General features: G+C 36.2%; 1 protein-coding gene across 1 annotated transcript in view; it reads left to right on the forward strand.

Moving 5' to 3' along the window:
- LOC107750749 (CUB and sushi domain-containing protein 1) overlaps window positions 1–15209 on the forward strand; it is a 495842-nt gene that overhangs the window by 476171 nt on the left and 4462 nt on the right. Inside the window, exons 58-65 of the mRNA XM_016566272.1 lie at window positions 942–1121; window positions 3113–3286; window positions 6013–6186; window positions 10543–10722; window positions 11111–11173; window positions 12510–12671; window positions 13409–13639; window positions 13809–13941. Of these exons, the coding sequence (XP_016421758.1) occupies window positions 942–1121; window positions 3113–3286; window positions 6013–6186; window positions 10543–10722; window positions 11111–11173; window positions 12510–12671; window positions 13409–13639; window positions 13809–13941 (1297 nt within the window). The remainder of the gene's footprint in view (window positions 1–941; window positions 1122–3112; window positions 3287–6012; window positions 6187–10542; window positions 10723–11110; window positions 11174–12509; window positions 12672–13408; window positions 13640–13808; window positions 13942–15209) is intronic.

The following is a 15209-nucleotide window of genomic DNA, read 5'->3' on the forward strand; positions in this document are numbered from 1 at the left end:
TTCATTTAAAAAAAAATGGGGGGGGGGGGATTTTCATCATTCCATAAAATATTAGCTGTGTGATTTAAGTTTTGTGCAAAGGCCAGTAATGGGAAAATATACAATGGGGTTCAAAATCTGATACCACAATGAAAATCTGAGATGTAGATAATTATTTAGGCCTGAATAGAACAGACAAATTCAAAACAAAGACAAGTTAACAACATATTCAAGATTCTGCACTATTTGTAGATCAGTAATTACATTTGTGACATTGATCATGTTTTTCTATGAAAGGTCAGATGTTTTTGATTCCACTGAAGCACAAAATGGTCTTAGGAACATTCTCAAATCATACTGGATGAACATGATCATCAGGTTTTACACAAATTTGTGGAACTCTATTGCTGCTGTCATTAAAACAAAAGGTGTATAGAACAAACTATGAAGACATTCTGAAATTTCATGTTATTTTTTTTTTTTACTCACACTGTTGTTCTGATAATATATTATTAATGAGAAATAAGAAATTTAAAACAAAGTACATTAAATAAAGGCAATTTGTTAGCATTCCCAATTTTGGAACTACATTAAGGTAAAAATAATACGAACCCAAACGTAACCCAAATGTCATGTAAAATGTTTTCTCCTTTTGTTATGTTGCATATTTATTCTGTAATGGTTTACTTTAGGTTCACATCCATCTACACCCCATACCCACATCTGTCTATAATGTCTAAAAGCTAGAAATGCATATGAAGTTGTATGGAGTGCAGATTGATGTGAACAGAAAGAATATAGTTTACACAATAAATGGTTGTATTTATGTTCAATTCATATCATTCAGTTGTCTAGAAATTGCTTATTTTTATTATAAAGAATATATTTTCAACTGCAATCTCTATGTTTTATTATAGAATTTAAAAAAATGTCTGAGTCTAGCTTGTTCTCTCGCTTTGCAGTTACCAGCTGCGGGGATCCTGGTCCAATTGCCAATGGAATATACATTGGAAATGAGTTCATATTTAACAATACCGTCCACTATCGCTGTAACCCTGGGTATGTGATGGAGCCCCCTGGTTCATCTACTCTACGCTGCAGCAAAGATGGCACTTGGAATCAGACCAAACCAAGCTGCAGAGGTAAGATAGTTCTCCACGATTCTCTCTGTGCAGGCAGAGAGGGCAGCGTATCCTGTCACTCTGCAAACAGCATCATGAGAGCTTTTAAGAGATATACTAATATTGTGGAGTTCTTATCATCCCAACATCAAAAGCCTTTCAGATGTTTTTGATCTTTGTTTTTTTTGACTTGCCTGGCAAGTGAGATTATTCACTTATGAACTCCAAGGAGACGTTGCCATGAAATCTGTAGGATCTATGTTATCAGATGTCAGAATGAAATTAGCGAGTGGTGCAATGCAGACAGCTCAGTCACGATCATTTCTAGAAAATATCAGATACATGTTTTCGGACGCAGGAAGAAATGCAATGGATGCTTGAAATTCAGAGTGATTTTAGTACGTAATCCCATTTAATCATTGCTTCCTCCTGTTAGCAAACGGAACGTAATGATCATGGAAAGAAAATAAATAACTCTAAGCCCCTTGTTAGCATACTATTCTTTCAGATCTTCCTTTTCCGCGTCTGAACAAGTGAAAGAAGGAGGTGTTGGGTCTGGACACATCTTCAGTCAATAATAATGATGGTGATGAAATCAGGGCTGTTCAGAATGCCGTTAAAATGCCTTTCAGTTGCATCCCTTAGTTTGAACTGAGGTAGAAAACAGAATATGGAATTTGATTTTGAATCTGAATGTAGGACAGTCAAATAAAATTCAGAATCACTGCTGTAAGTGTAGATTTTAATGCTACATGGGACACTTCGAGAAATATTTGTTTATATTGATAATCACTGCTTAAAAACCACCTATAGAGGCTTGTATTTAATTTCTATACTATATGTGACCCTGGACCACAAAGCCAGTCTTAAGTCGCTGGGGTATATTTGTAGCAATAGCCAAAAATACATTGTATGGGTCAAAATTATCGATTTTTCTTTTATGCCAAAAATCATTAGGATATTAAGTAAAGATCATGTTCCATGAAGATATTTAGTAAATTTCCTACCCAAACAGAATATGGAATTTGATTTTGAATCTGAATGTAGGACAGTCAAATAAAATGCAGAATCACTGCTGTAAGTGTAGATTTTAATGCTACATGGGACACTTCGAGAAATATTTGTTTATATTGATAATCACTGCTTAAAAACCACCTATAGAGGCTTGTATTTAATTTCTATACTATATGTGACCCTGGACCACAAAGCCAGTCTTAAGTCTCTGGGGTATAACTTATGACTGGTTTTATGGTCCAGGGTCACATGTGTGTAGTTGACATGAAATATGTTGAGACATATCCTGCAGTATGACAAAACACTTTTCTTATTATAGCAGAATGATTAGCCATGCAGCATTTATGAACTTATTAATTTGGAGATTACATGGAACTTTTAAAACATTAATTTGTCACACCTCAGGACCATTTATGAAGGAAAAAAGGTGATTAAAAACAGTGCAAACTTTACAAGATATGGTGTTCAGTTACTGCATGTAAAAATGTCCTTAATGCATTATTATACATTTTTAATTGTAAAATTTGTATATTGCCAAAAACAAAAACAAATCTGCTGTTAAGCATCAACTACATATACTGTATTTTTGACAATGGTCAAACAGAATGCTGTAATTTATGGCAAATTTTGATGATTTTTAAAAAAAGTTATATGAATGTGTGATGCTTTTTACATTATTTTTTTATTATTATTATTATTTATCTATTTTAGTATTGAGAAATATGTGCAATCAGTTAAAGATGTATTCTACATATCACATATCAGTAAATTTTGACAGGATTAGCCCCACTAATTATAATTTATGTGTGTTGTCAAAACTTGGACTAATGGAAACCTTTTGTAGTATGAGTGTGTTAAATTTCTTTAAATTGCAATGCAGTAATATACTGAAGATCCAGTGAGCTTTGGCCGATTCAGATGCCACCCCATAAAATGATAAGGGAGCCAATTCATGAATACTGCATACTGTCTAACTTTGTTGTGGTGGTGTTTTTCAGTCATCATGTGTGGCCAGCCTCCAGCTATTCGCAATGGGCGAGTGGAGGGCTCAGACCTGCAGTGGGGTTCTAGTGTTACCTACAGCTGCTTTGAAGGATACCAGTTGTCCTCTCCTGGAATAGCCACATGTGAAGGGAACGGCTCATGGCGTGGTGAAATCCCACAGTGTCTGCGTAAGTACCGTTCTGTTCCATTAACAGAAAACAGAATTAAACTCCATTAGCACATCCATGAAAAGAGGATGTAAACAATGTGTTTTGCTTCAGTAGACAGCATATTTAATTACAAATGAAAATGAGGCTGTGAGGGATATAAGTACAGTTTGTACTTTAGACCGCTTTCTGCAGTTCTTCTTGTCCTCTGAAAATTCATGGAAAGTTGTATTTACAAGGTACAGTATACGTTTCTTTGCCACTCTCACATTTGAAGAAACAAAACAAAAAACAGGTGGCTGTCCAAATACATCTTCTGCAGTATAAACGATATAGGAAAATCTCAACCATCTTGACACATTTCTGCCATCACACCATACATACCATCATAGCGCCCTGCCGTAAATCCATATATGGGCCAAAAGTTGATATTTTCTGTGGCGGCCGTTTTTGTGTTTGAAGTATTGTGTCGCTATAATGGAAGGTTCATGGCTTGACTGTGTGAAACGCAGCTACAGCACATCATAAAACCTGTTTTGACATTTTCAATACAAGTGTCAAAACATCACAAATGGATCCCTCAAGTAGCCTGGCTTTCCGGCATGCAGCGTAAGAGGTACGAGGTGCATGCACGGAATCTGCCGGTAAATCCTTCTGGCTTTTATTGTAAGCCTTTGACAAAATGTCAGCTGTTACAACAGAAATCCTCGTTAAAAGTGCCAGAAAAAAAGAAACCATATTGTAAGTGCAAACACCAAAAAGTACTATTATACAGAAGAGAACAGGGCTAGTTGTCTGACAGAGAAGATGTCATGAAGACTATATCCCAGTAAAAGTTTGAAGACAAAAGACACAAGTGCTTGTTTTCTCCAGAAGTGTTTTTTTATGTTTGTTTCAAACTTCTTGTTCAATACCTTTTTTTTTTATTTGATTATCCAAACTATTATATATATATATATATATATATATATATATATATATATATTTATTTAACCAATTTTTAAATATATGATAGAAATATATGTAGTATCTTAATACGCATCAACATATGTGGAATAATATTGATTCAGTACTGTTGTAATTTTATACAAGAGTGCATTCACAATACAGCATGTCCTCAAGTACCCTATTTCTTTTATAAAACAAACATTATAATTTCTTAAAGTCAAAAATATGTATTAATATGTTACTTTTTGAAGTAAAACCATCAAATACCATCCTTCCACTAGAAAAAAATAGTCCCTGACTGTAAACAGCAACATAATGTTAATGTAGGTGTAACATGTTTCCTCACGCATATATGTGTGTTGCACTCTCAGCATGAGAAAACATTTGTTTTCCATCTTTTAGTTTAAATCAGTTTGCGGCGCAGTGCAAGTCTGCCTAAGGAGCATCATTAAACAGTGTAACTCGATGAACATACAGTATCATACCTGAAATAGAAAACTTTTGAAGGTTATCCTTTGTGCACAACTCAACGGTTACATATGTAACTGTCCGTAAATTATTTATTTGCCAGATAATCGTTTGGTTTGTTGGTATGTGGATGATTTCATGCGCAAGGAAAGCTGTTTGCGAATCGCTCGCCCAAAAATGTGCTGTTGCTACCATATCTTGATTACCAAAAATCACATTGTATTCGATGCAAAACTAACTTGATCAAATGAAAAAAAAAAATTATAATAATGTAACTCTAAATTTAATACTCTATATATACTTTTGTGTTTTCTCAAGCAAAGCAAATTTTGAAAGTCTACTGAAAACATATCTTCTTACATGTTTTTGAATAGATAAAAGATTTTGAAAGTACGTTATTTGGCAACATGCGTGTGCGAACTAATCAAAAGAACCATTTCTGAGGATTTTTTTTTTGTTCCATTTGTTTTCCCAAATCCCAATGCTTGACAATCTGGCATATAGAATAGAATAGAATAGAATATTTCTAACTTGCATAAGCTATAGTGTGAAAATATGCCTTGCTTTTTGCTTTAGGAAAAAGGATGACAGCTAGTCCTGGTCTCCCCTACAGTACATACAATACCTCACAATGCAGCTCATTCTGAATACTGCAGGCTGGTTGATATTCAGCCTTCTCCGTTTCTCCTAGATCACACCTCAGCTACACTTCTACCACTGGCTCCCTATGCCTGCAAGAATCAAGTTCAAACATTTGTCCTAGTGTACAAAGCAGTCATTGGTCAGGCATCCACCACCATCCAATCCATGCTGACACCTAGGACTACTCAGCCTCTCATCCAAACATGTGATGGATGAAAATGAAACTTAAAATGAAAAACTTGGGGGAAAGAAAGGGTCTACTGTAAATCTTCAGTTGCAGACTGTAGACTCACTTCTTTCAGCATTGTATTAATACCAAATCGTTGTTGATTTCATATTTTTTGTTTATTTTTGGCTTGTTTATTTCCCCAAGATTGCATTGTATCTATATTAGCTGTAATGTAGTAGCCCTTTGCCATCTGTTGATCCTCTCTCAAATGTGATGCTAAAGCACTTTCTAAATGCCTTAAATACTGCAAGAACAAGTGAAGCACCTGAGAATACAAATAAAGAGCACAACTAGAAGTGTGACTACTTTTTTAGTCCTGTTTGAGTGTTAAAATTTGTCAAAATCAAACACACCAACACCTTTCACTGCTAAATTGCACTCTTGAAAAAGAAAGTAGCTGAACTGAGGCAATGATTGCGAACTAGCGGGCTAACTTTTTTTGTTTTTTTGTCCTTTATAGCAGTGTTATGTGGAGATCCAGGCACCCCTGCAGAGGGCTTCATAGAGGGCCGGCAGTTCACCTTCAAATCAGAGGTGTCATTCTACTGCAGACCTCCATTCCTGCTGGTGGGCTCCTCAAGAAGAGTTTGTGAGGCAGACGGTTCATGGAGTGGAATACAGCCTTCTTGCATTGGTTAGCCACTATGCACCTTGGAAAAAAGCAATGCTATTAGGAATGCATTCAATATTGAAAAAATGTTTCTTAAAATAAATCAGTCTAACTAAAAATAGATTATTTTATACATTGAGTGTTCTACATATTATTATGTCGCACGCACAGTTTTGGTAACACTTTATTTTAAAGTGCCCCTATTACGGGTAATGAAATATTTTCATATTTTGGTTTTGGGAGTCCCCAATAACAGGTTGACATTCATGCAAGGGCAAAAAACAATTTCATTGTCTTATAATATGCATTTATTTTTACCTTATTTGCTCAACGACTCCCAAATGATTCGCTCAACGATTCATTTTTCCAAACCCCTCCTTTGCGTGACGCTAATCAGCGGTGATTGGTCCGATGGTCTCACTTTCATTTAATTTCGCCTGTAATGTCTGATAAAGCAGCGTTTGTGAGCGCAGTGCTGCTTTGTGTACAGCGTTACCGGGGAAAAATGTTAAGCAGCACAATCTTTTTCAAAGGCAAAGAATGAATTTGCATTTTCATTCATACCAATTCCCAAGTGGGCGGGCAATATGCTAATGTTTCATGTTGACCTCAACATGAAACAGCTTGGGATTCGTTTTAAAAGCGACTCGTTTCAATGATTCAGAGTCGACTCTTTCTTTTGACAGACAATAACTTTATACACGGTGCACTTTCAGATTTAAAACTTTGCAGGATGTTTTCATTCACTTAGAGCTGTGTTACACACTGCATGAAAGGCAATTTTCAAAAATCCATAATAGGGGCACTTTAAGGAGCAATTCTCACTATTAACTAGCATGCATATTGCTGTTTATTAGTATTTATAAAGCATTTATTAATGCCTTATTCTGCATGACCATATTTAAGATCCCTTATTCCTAACTTAACAACTACCTTACTAATGTAATTAATAAAATTAAGAGTTTATTGAGGCAAAAGTCATAGTTAATAGTGAGAATTGGACCTTAAAATAAAGTGTGACTAGACTTGTTTTTTGCTGTTGTCATCATTTCCAGTCAAAACACATTTTGCACTGCATGAGCTGGAGTTGCTGCAGGTATATTTAACCTGTTAGATATCTCTTGGACACATATGCAACGCATCTGTCAGATCGTGATCATCACTCACGTGACCAAGCACCGATTCGCATCTGATTTCGGGCCTCTTTTGTCTTGTCTTCTCCGTTTACTGTCGCTGAGCAGAAAATCTAGTGTAAAAACAGAATTAGAGTATGACATTGTTAGCTTAGCAACATGCTAACAGCAAACTCTACTGAAATCAGTTAGGTGCTACATGTGAAGAGCACTATTTGCTGCCTATGTAGGGCACTTATGATGTTCCATTTCACTTAGCATACTGCCTCAAATGGAAGTTTCCTGTGTAGGCGTCTGACAGCAGGCAGCTCCTTAAGTTTTGGAACACAGCCATAGCGTTACATTCGAAACAAGGTTTCATCAGTGTGTGATTGATGATGTACTATCAGGAAAACAAAGGGCGAGAGCGAGATCTTTACACAGGAAATTACTGCAGAAGGGCATTGTTTGAAGAAGTACAGATTACTTCAGAGTTAGGGCGGCTGAGGGTGCTGATGTCAAAGACTCTGACAGCTTAGCAGAGAGAAGTTTGCTCTTACAAATCTACTTTTTGATAGAAGTTCTCTGAGCAGTGTCATGCACTTGATCCTTGCCACTGTCCCAGTGATTATCCTCTAAGCTGTATATGTGACTTCCACATTGTGATGCTTTTGTATTGAACAGATTGCTGCAAAAGGAACAAATGTGGGCAAAAGAATTAAAGGTAGCTGAGTTTAAACAGCTTGTACATAAATTTGAGATTTGTGGACCACTTTGACAGAGCGCCGCACCAAATCCTTAGGGCGTATTGCCTGTGTAAAGCAGTCAAACTGTCAGAAGCTGAGAAGCAGGGAGAATTGAGTTGACGAAAAGTGAGGTGTGAGGACATAGCTCATATATTATGGAAGATGGCAGCACTCAAGGCATGTCCCAGAACGTTTCTCTCAGTGGTGTGGCTTTATCTCGACCGTTCTATAGTATGCAGCTGGGACTCCACTGTAAATCTTTCTGATATTGCTTTTATTGCAATTCTCTGTTTATTTTTTTTAGGGATGCTCTGGTCGGGATTTTTTAAGCCAATACTGATTACCGATTTCCCGTCTTCAGAAGCAGCTGATACAATAGTTTAAACAATATTATCAACCAATAATATATTAATAGTTGGATATATAGTATTTCCAACTTTACCTGCATACATACAGTATCTCATACAGCAATGCATACCATTGTACATACTACTCTGTATACAGTGATACAGTATATTACAATATATAGCAAATCTCAGCTGCTTGATTGCTTGTATCTTTACAAAATCTAAACTATATTATAGTCCAGAACTTATCTGCTAAACACAAGTCATGAAGATAGGGATGCACCGATATTGATACTGGTATCGGTATTGGGCCCGATACTGAGCTCCTGTACTCGTCTAGAGACACTGTAATATTCTATAATGTGTGCGGAGTATGTGAGTTTTATTTATATATATCATTCTCACCACGTTTTGCTAAGGTCCATTTTATTCTTACCATTTTTTTTTAATCCTTAGAAAAAATAGCTGCATAAGACATATTTAGTAAACAGAAATAAACATCTCAAATCCTTCCTTCTTAATTTAATTCATACATGTAACAACTAACACATTTGCACCAGCCAGTTCATCATGGACGTCATGTGTATACCTTGCAACAGATGTTATGATTTTCTGTGAAGCTTATTTGAAACAATGTTTATTGTGAAAAGCTCTATACAGATACATTGACCTGAATTGACTGTGCTCAAGCGATGCCATGATTTTTAAGCCAGAATTTTTTTTTTTTCCCCATTGAGGGTTTGAAAGCATTTCTGCATTTTCTAGAGACACTGTAATATTCTATAATGTGTGCGGAGTATGTGAGTTTTATTTATATATATCATTCTCACCACGTTTTGCTAAGGTCCATTTTATTCTTACCATTTTTTTTTAATCCTTAGAAAAAATAGCTGCATAAGACATATTTAGTAAACAGAAATAAACATCTCAAATCCTTCCTTCTTAATTTAATTCATACATGTAACAACTAACACATTTGCACCAGCCAGTTCATCATGGACGTCATGTGTATACCTTGCAACAGATGTATCAGGAGTTATAAAAAATTAACTGCATAAATAATAAATGCTACTTCTGGACCATGTAGTATATGTTATTTTATCTGTGTGATAAAAGTGATGAAATAAACAAAAACCTATCCATTTACACCCATTTAGATTAAATATGCCACTCTCATGGAGTTTAGTGAACAAATTAAATGAAATCATTATCCAGGAGTTAAAAAAGATGCATGAATTTAAGTTGTAAATAAAATATCAGTAGTGTATGCATCCTCATATCAGTAGTGATGTCCTAATAAGTCCACCTTAGAACAAATAAGCCTTCTACTTATGTTTTTCTTCCTTCTCCTTTTTATGTTGCAAAATAATAAAAAATAATAAGAATATAATAAGAAACATTACTGAACATAATATTAAATAGACAGAAAAAAACAGATACAGATGCAAGATAAACAATTTAAACAATTCTGCAGCTTATTGATATATGTTAAAATAATATTAATTGTGTGTAGGGTCTTATTATGTCCTTGATATAGAGATCTGGGAAAGACAAAAAAAAAGGTAGCATTTATATTGATGCTCTATTTTAGGCATTCTACTAACTATAAGTAACTTTGCAACTACATGTCACCTATACCAATCATTAGAGTATTATGGCGCTTTTCCACTGCGTGGTACGACTCGGCTCGGTACGGCTCAGTACGGCACGGCACGGTTCGGCTCGGCACGGTTAGTAGACTGTCTGCTTAATATCTGTCATGTTATTTTGATGGCACATATTCTACTGACTCTTAAGTAACTTTTCAAAAACATGTCAACATATTCTACTAGCCTTAACCTAACAGTAATAACTAATACTCTACTAACACTCTAATGAGAGACACGTTGTTGCAAATAAATAATAGTTAGTCGGCATGTCATTGCAAAGTTACTTAAAGGTAGTAGAATGTCTAACGTGGACTGTCAAAATAGAGTGTACCCCAAAAAACAACACATAAATTAAGAAATAAACTAACTGGCATGAAAGTGATACTTAAGTCTGACCATTAGGGTTATTTCCTGTGAATTACCAAAATGCATGGGTTTATGTGATTGCCCATTGGAAGTAATTGGCTCTGATATGTGGAAATTAGTTTGAGCATTGCTGTTTATTTCTTTCTCCTTCTCTTTTCAGCACATGCCTGTAGGCAGCCTGAGACGCCATCCCATCTAGACGTGAAGGCTATAGACCTGCCTACTCTAGGTTACACACTCATGTATACATGCCAGAATGGTTTCTACCTATCTGGAGGATCAGAGCACAGGACCTGCAAAGCAGATGGGAGGTGGTCAGGCAAACCTCCAGTCTGCAAAGGTACTGAAACAACTGGACTGATAACTTATGCAATGTGGGTTACTGCACCCAAACATGAAAATCCTGAAAAAATAAAAACAGCATAGAGAATACAGTGAGGGAACTATCCCTTAAATACCTACACTGCCCTCACTCTTATTGATTTATAGTGATAAATATGTTTAGTTCTTGGAACCATTTAAGACTAAATATATGACTTGTTTAAACTCTTTGAAAATGTACATTGCTAAACAGAACAGCAGTGTCAGCATTTATGAATGTATGAAAGTTATTAATGTCTGTCAGTTCTCAGAGAAACTACAGCAAGGCACTTTGATTAACTGTCATTACCATTGTGCAGGTTGCATCCACAAATGTAAAATTATCAATTATCTGCTCTGTTTCCTAGTTGGACCAAAAATAAACAGCAAATCAAATGAGGATCCAGACCTGCAGAAAAACAAGATTCGTGGTATGAAACCTTTCAAGTTCCCCTTCAATGATCCATTTTGCTGCCATCAAAAATAACTTGGCCTACATGAAGTTGAACCATGGTCACTGGAAATAATGCCTGTGATGTTGCATTGCTAAAAATGCTATTTTTTAAAATGTCAGAGTAACAAAGATAAAGGTGAAGTGTGATTATTTTCAGTGTTAAAATTTGATTGCCTATCCCGCTTTGACTGGCAAAGACCAACTATTTGTAACCCTTTCGTAGGTTTTGTAGAAGTGTTTGGGAAACCTGTTTTCTGCTACTATGGCAAAAATTAGACATTTCACATTTAACATTTAGCAGTGTCCAAAAGTTTTTAGACACGTCAGTTACTCTTAAATTATTGTTACATTTGTAACAAGTGGAATCTGCAAACAAAGTCTACTTTTCTCAGAACTAACTTCACTTTTCTGTGCCATTTTTACAGTTATGTTTAAGCAGCTGATGTTGGTGACATTTTACTAGTGAAATCAACTAAGTCAGTTACCAGTATGAAATGTGCTTGTCTTTTGTTACCTTTGCACAGTTTCATGTGTGCCTCAGACCCCAGAGGGTTTTACGTCCAAATACTTGGGGCCCCTGTATCTACTCAAGTGTATATGCTTGTTCAATTCAAGTTTATTTGTGTAGCGCTTCTCACGATACAAATCGTTGCAAAGCAGCTTTACAGAAAATTACGTTTCTACAATATATTTAGTAGTAGCTTATCAGTGGTGACTATGTCTAATTGATGTACATATGGCAGAAATGTACGGTAAAATTGAGTTAATGACGTAATCAAACAGACGATGAACACTATTAACAGCAATGATTATATATTGCGATCAAACTTATAGCAAAATGTGGTAGTTCTGTATGTTGTTTCAGGGTTGGCATCATCTGAGGTCCTCTGAGGGGTTGGCATCATCTCTTCTCAGGTGTTCTGGATCCAGACTGAAGCTTGTGTAAATCTTAGTTACCATGGGATGTCAATCCCATGGCAAAAACAGAGAAACAAGTAGAGACATAATTAGCGTAGCTGCTGTTCTAAACCAAGCAAAAATGATTTGTTCAACCCAACCCAAGGAATAATAATGTGCATTTGATCAGATATAACTGCAGTACAAGATTATGAGATGCATTATGTGAATGCTTGGCCAAAGATATGTGTCTTTAATCTAGATTTAAACAGAGAGAGTGTGTCTGAACCCCAAACGTTATCAGGAAGGCTATTCCAGAGTTTGGGAGCCAAATGCGGAAAAAGCTCTACCTTCTTGTAATGTATTTCATTTAATTACATAGATGTAGGAATGATTGCTGTATGTGTTGTGTTTAGTTCCTGCAGATGTGTTCTCTTTGAACTCTGGTTGGGCTGGATTCTATGAGTATCTGGGAAAGAGACAGGCTGCCACAGTAACAGTCAATGCATTCAATGCCACCACCAGCCGGGTCAACGTCACTCTTCTGGAGCAGAGCGGGGTACACATTAAACTCTCTGGTAAGTTGAAGTTTTCTGTCACCATGTTCAATGAAGACACTAGGGCTGGGTGGTACAGTATGATGGATATATTGTACGACAGAACAAATGTGTCAGTTGGACGAGGTTTTGCTATACTGTTTATATCTGTAAATATATCCACACCGATGTCAGTGAGCAGGACTACTTTAGGTTATTTGCACTAGAGCACAGCAAGAAACATGAAACGTGAATGTAAAGTGGAATGAAGAATGTTATTAAGTAGCGTTGGTAGTCACAACGAGAAACAGCGTTGTTTGTGGGTGAGTATAGAAATCAACTGATGTGTGGTCAGCTGCTGCGGCAACAATATGGCATGTCATTGATCCAAATGTCTTGTTCGAAGATATTTAGGAGTCTGCTCTTACATATTAAACATGCTAAAAGAGAAGGATTTTCTTACTTTGATGGGAGATGGAGAGTGAATAATTGAATTAGCATTGCATCTTATTTCTTCAGTGCTGAGATTACATCCAATTTCTCAGATGAATTGAGCGGGCTTGATAGCTATGGATGCGTTCCGCATTTTCCAAATATGTTTTCCTTTGCCCTACTTCCTAGTCCTAGACCAAAAATAAACAGAAAAGCATTACAAATGCAGGTTTATAAAAGAAGTTCCAGATGATGGATATTGTTGGTTATTTCAGTTAATTATTCCCTTATAATGTTGTTGTTGTTGTTGTTGTTGTTGTTGTTTTCTCTCCTTGGGTTGTTTGCAGGAACTTACAAGAAAGAAGAAAATCATCTATTATTAAAAGTTTACCAGATAAGAGGCCCAACAGAACAATATTTTAGCAAATTCAAAAATGATAACTGGGCAATGGATGGATATGTGAGTAGCACAAAAGTTTTATATTATATTATTACAGCAGAAACGGAGAAAAAAATGTTTGTTTACCAAGGGCACATTCATAGCAAGGACTTTGGGAAGTTTCAGTTAACAAGACAAGGTAGATTATTTCATTTCACAGTTTCTCTTTGCTTTTCAATACATGAAAAGTAAATGAATATATTAAAATTTATAACGTTTATAGATTTAATACTTATTTAATTTATGATTCTAGACAGATTTTCAGGCAGGTGGTAATTTCAAATTGTTTATTCTGAATTTCCCCTCAGGTCTTATTACCACAGATATGGATCCGTCTAATCCCTACTACGGCACAAACAGCAGTTCTGTGGCAGCTGCCATTCTAGTGCCCTTCTTTGCGCTTATTTTATCAGGGTTTGCCTTTTACCTCTACAAACACAGGTAAGAGAAGCTGACTTTACTGTCTTGTGTGTTGATGTTATTTGTCCGTAATGAATGTGATTCGGCATTGTGTCACTGCAGTGGTAGGAAACTCCTTTGCCAAGCCAGTAATTGTGACTGATATTGCATCTGCCTACAGACGCTAGCAATTCAAACCTCTTAAAATGCCATTGAGTTCAAATTAAGGCAATAAAGTTTCAAAAAGGAGCATGGGAGTTTTCCTACACAAACAAAACAATGTGACAAAGTTGTCATGAAGCATGAGAGTTCCCCGATATTAAAATAATAAAAAAAATTGGCAGGGCTCTATCACAAGGCACAGATGACAATGAGAGACCCAAAGACCTGGCTGCCTCCAGGTAAGTCACCGGAAGCTAATGCCACAGGCGACGAGCCCTTTACAGCCACACCTTCATTGTCTGCATTTTATTTACTCATCTCATCTGAGGCAGGACAGAGTGCAGGGATTATGGGAAAAGTAGTGACTTACATACTGTTAGATTGTCATTTCTGTCAAGCCTAATTTGACCAACTAAAAGTCATCCTGCTTATTTCTGTTTGTGTACATTTGCCACCGGAATATCATGAGAATTGCGTCTGATGTGGTGACACGCCAGAGTCTGTTAGTCAGTGGAAATATGAATTGGGAACGGGATGTAGGTCATTCATTTAGATTTAGACCGTACAATTTGAGCAAGATCATAAATCATCCACTGTCATCCGAGCAAGCCTGGGAATCAGTTACAGTATTCAAAATTTTGATCATCAAGAAGTCAGTGACCTTTCCAAAATGGGATTTTTTTTTTTTTGTTCCATGGTTTTAATTATTGATGGTAAGAAGCAGCAAAATTTCCAGTTGAATAAGGAGAGGAGTTTTAAAAATAGCTTATTACCATATAGAATACCTAAATTATCCAACCCAGTCTCATAAAAATACGTACCTCTACGTACATTTCTGCAACACCGTTTTTACGTACCTTACTGCACGTTTCGCCGCAGTTTCAAAGAGAAATGTCCACTGAGTGGCGCTAAAACACGGGTTCAATACGTCAACCCTGGCACGTTTTTATTACGTTGATATAGGTACGTATTGCTGTGTTTTTATTACGTTTCTTCAGGTACGTATTGCGGCGATTCAGAATTCAAAATATCCGGGGACTGTCGCTAAAACTTAATGCTCTGTCGTGTTGGAAATATGCCCTACACCAAACCCAACCCTAAACCTACCCGATAGTGTTAACAAATGCAAAACTGATATAAAAACAAAT

Source organism: Sinocyclocheilus rhinocerous, unplaced genomic scaffold (assembly GCF_001515625.1).
Source record: "Sinocyclocheilus rhinocerous isolate Xijiao unplaced genomic scaffold, SAMN03320098_v1.1 scaffold512, whole genome shotgun sequence".
NCBI classification, from domain to species: domain Eukaryota; kingdom Metazoa; phylum Chordata; class Actinopteri; order Cypriniformes; family Cyprinidae; genus Sinocyclocheilus; species Sinocyclocheilus rhinocerous.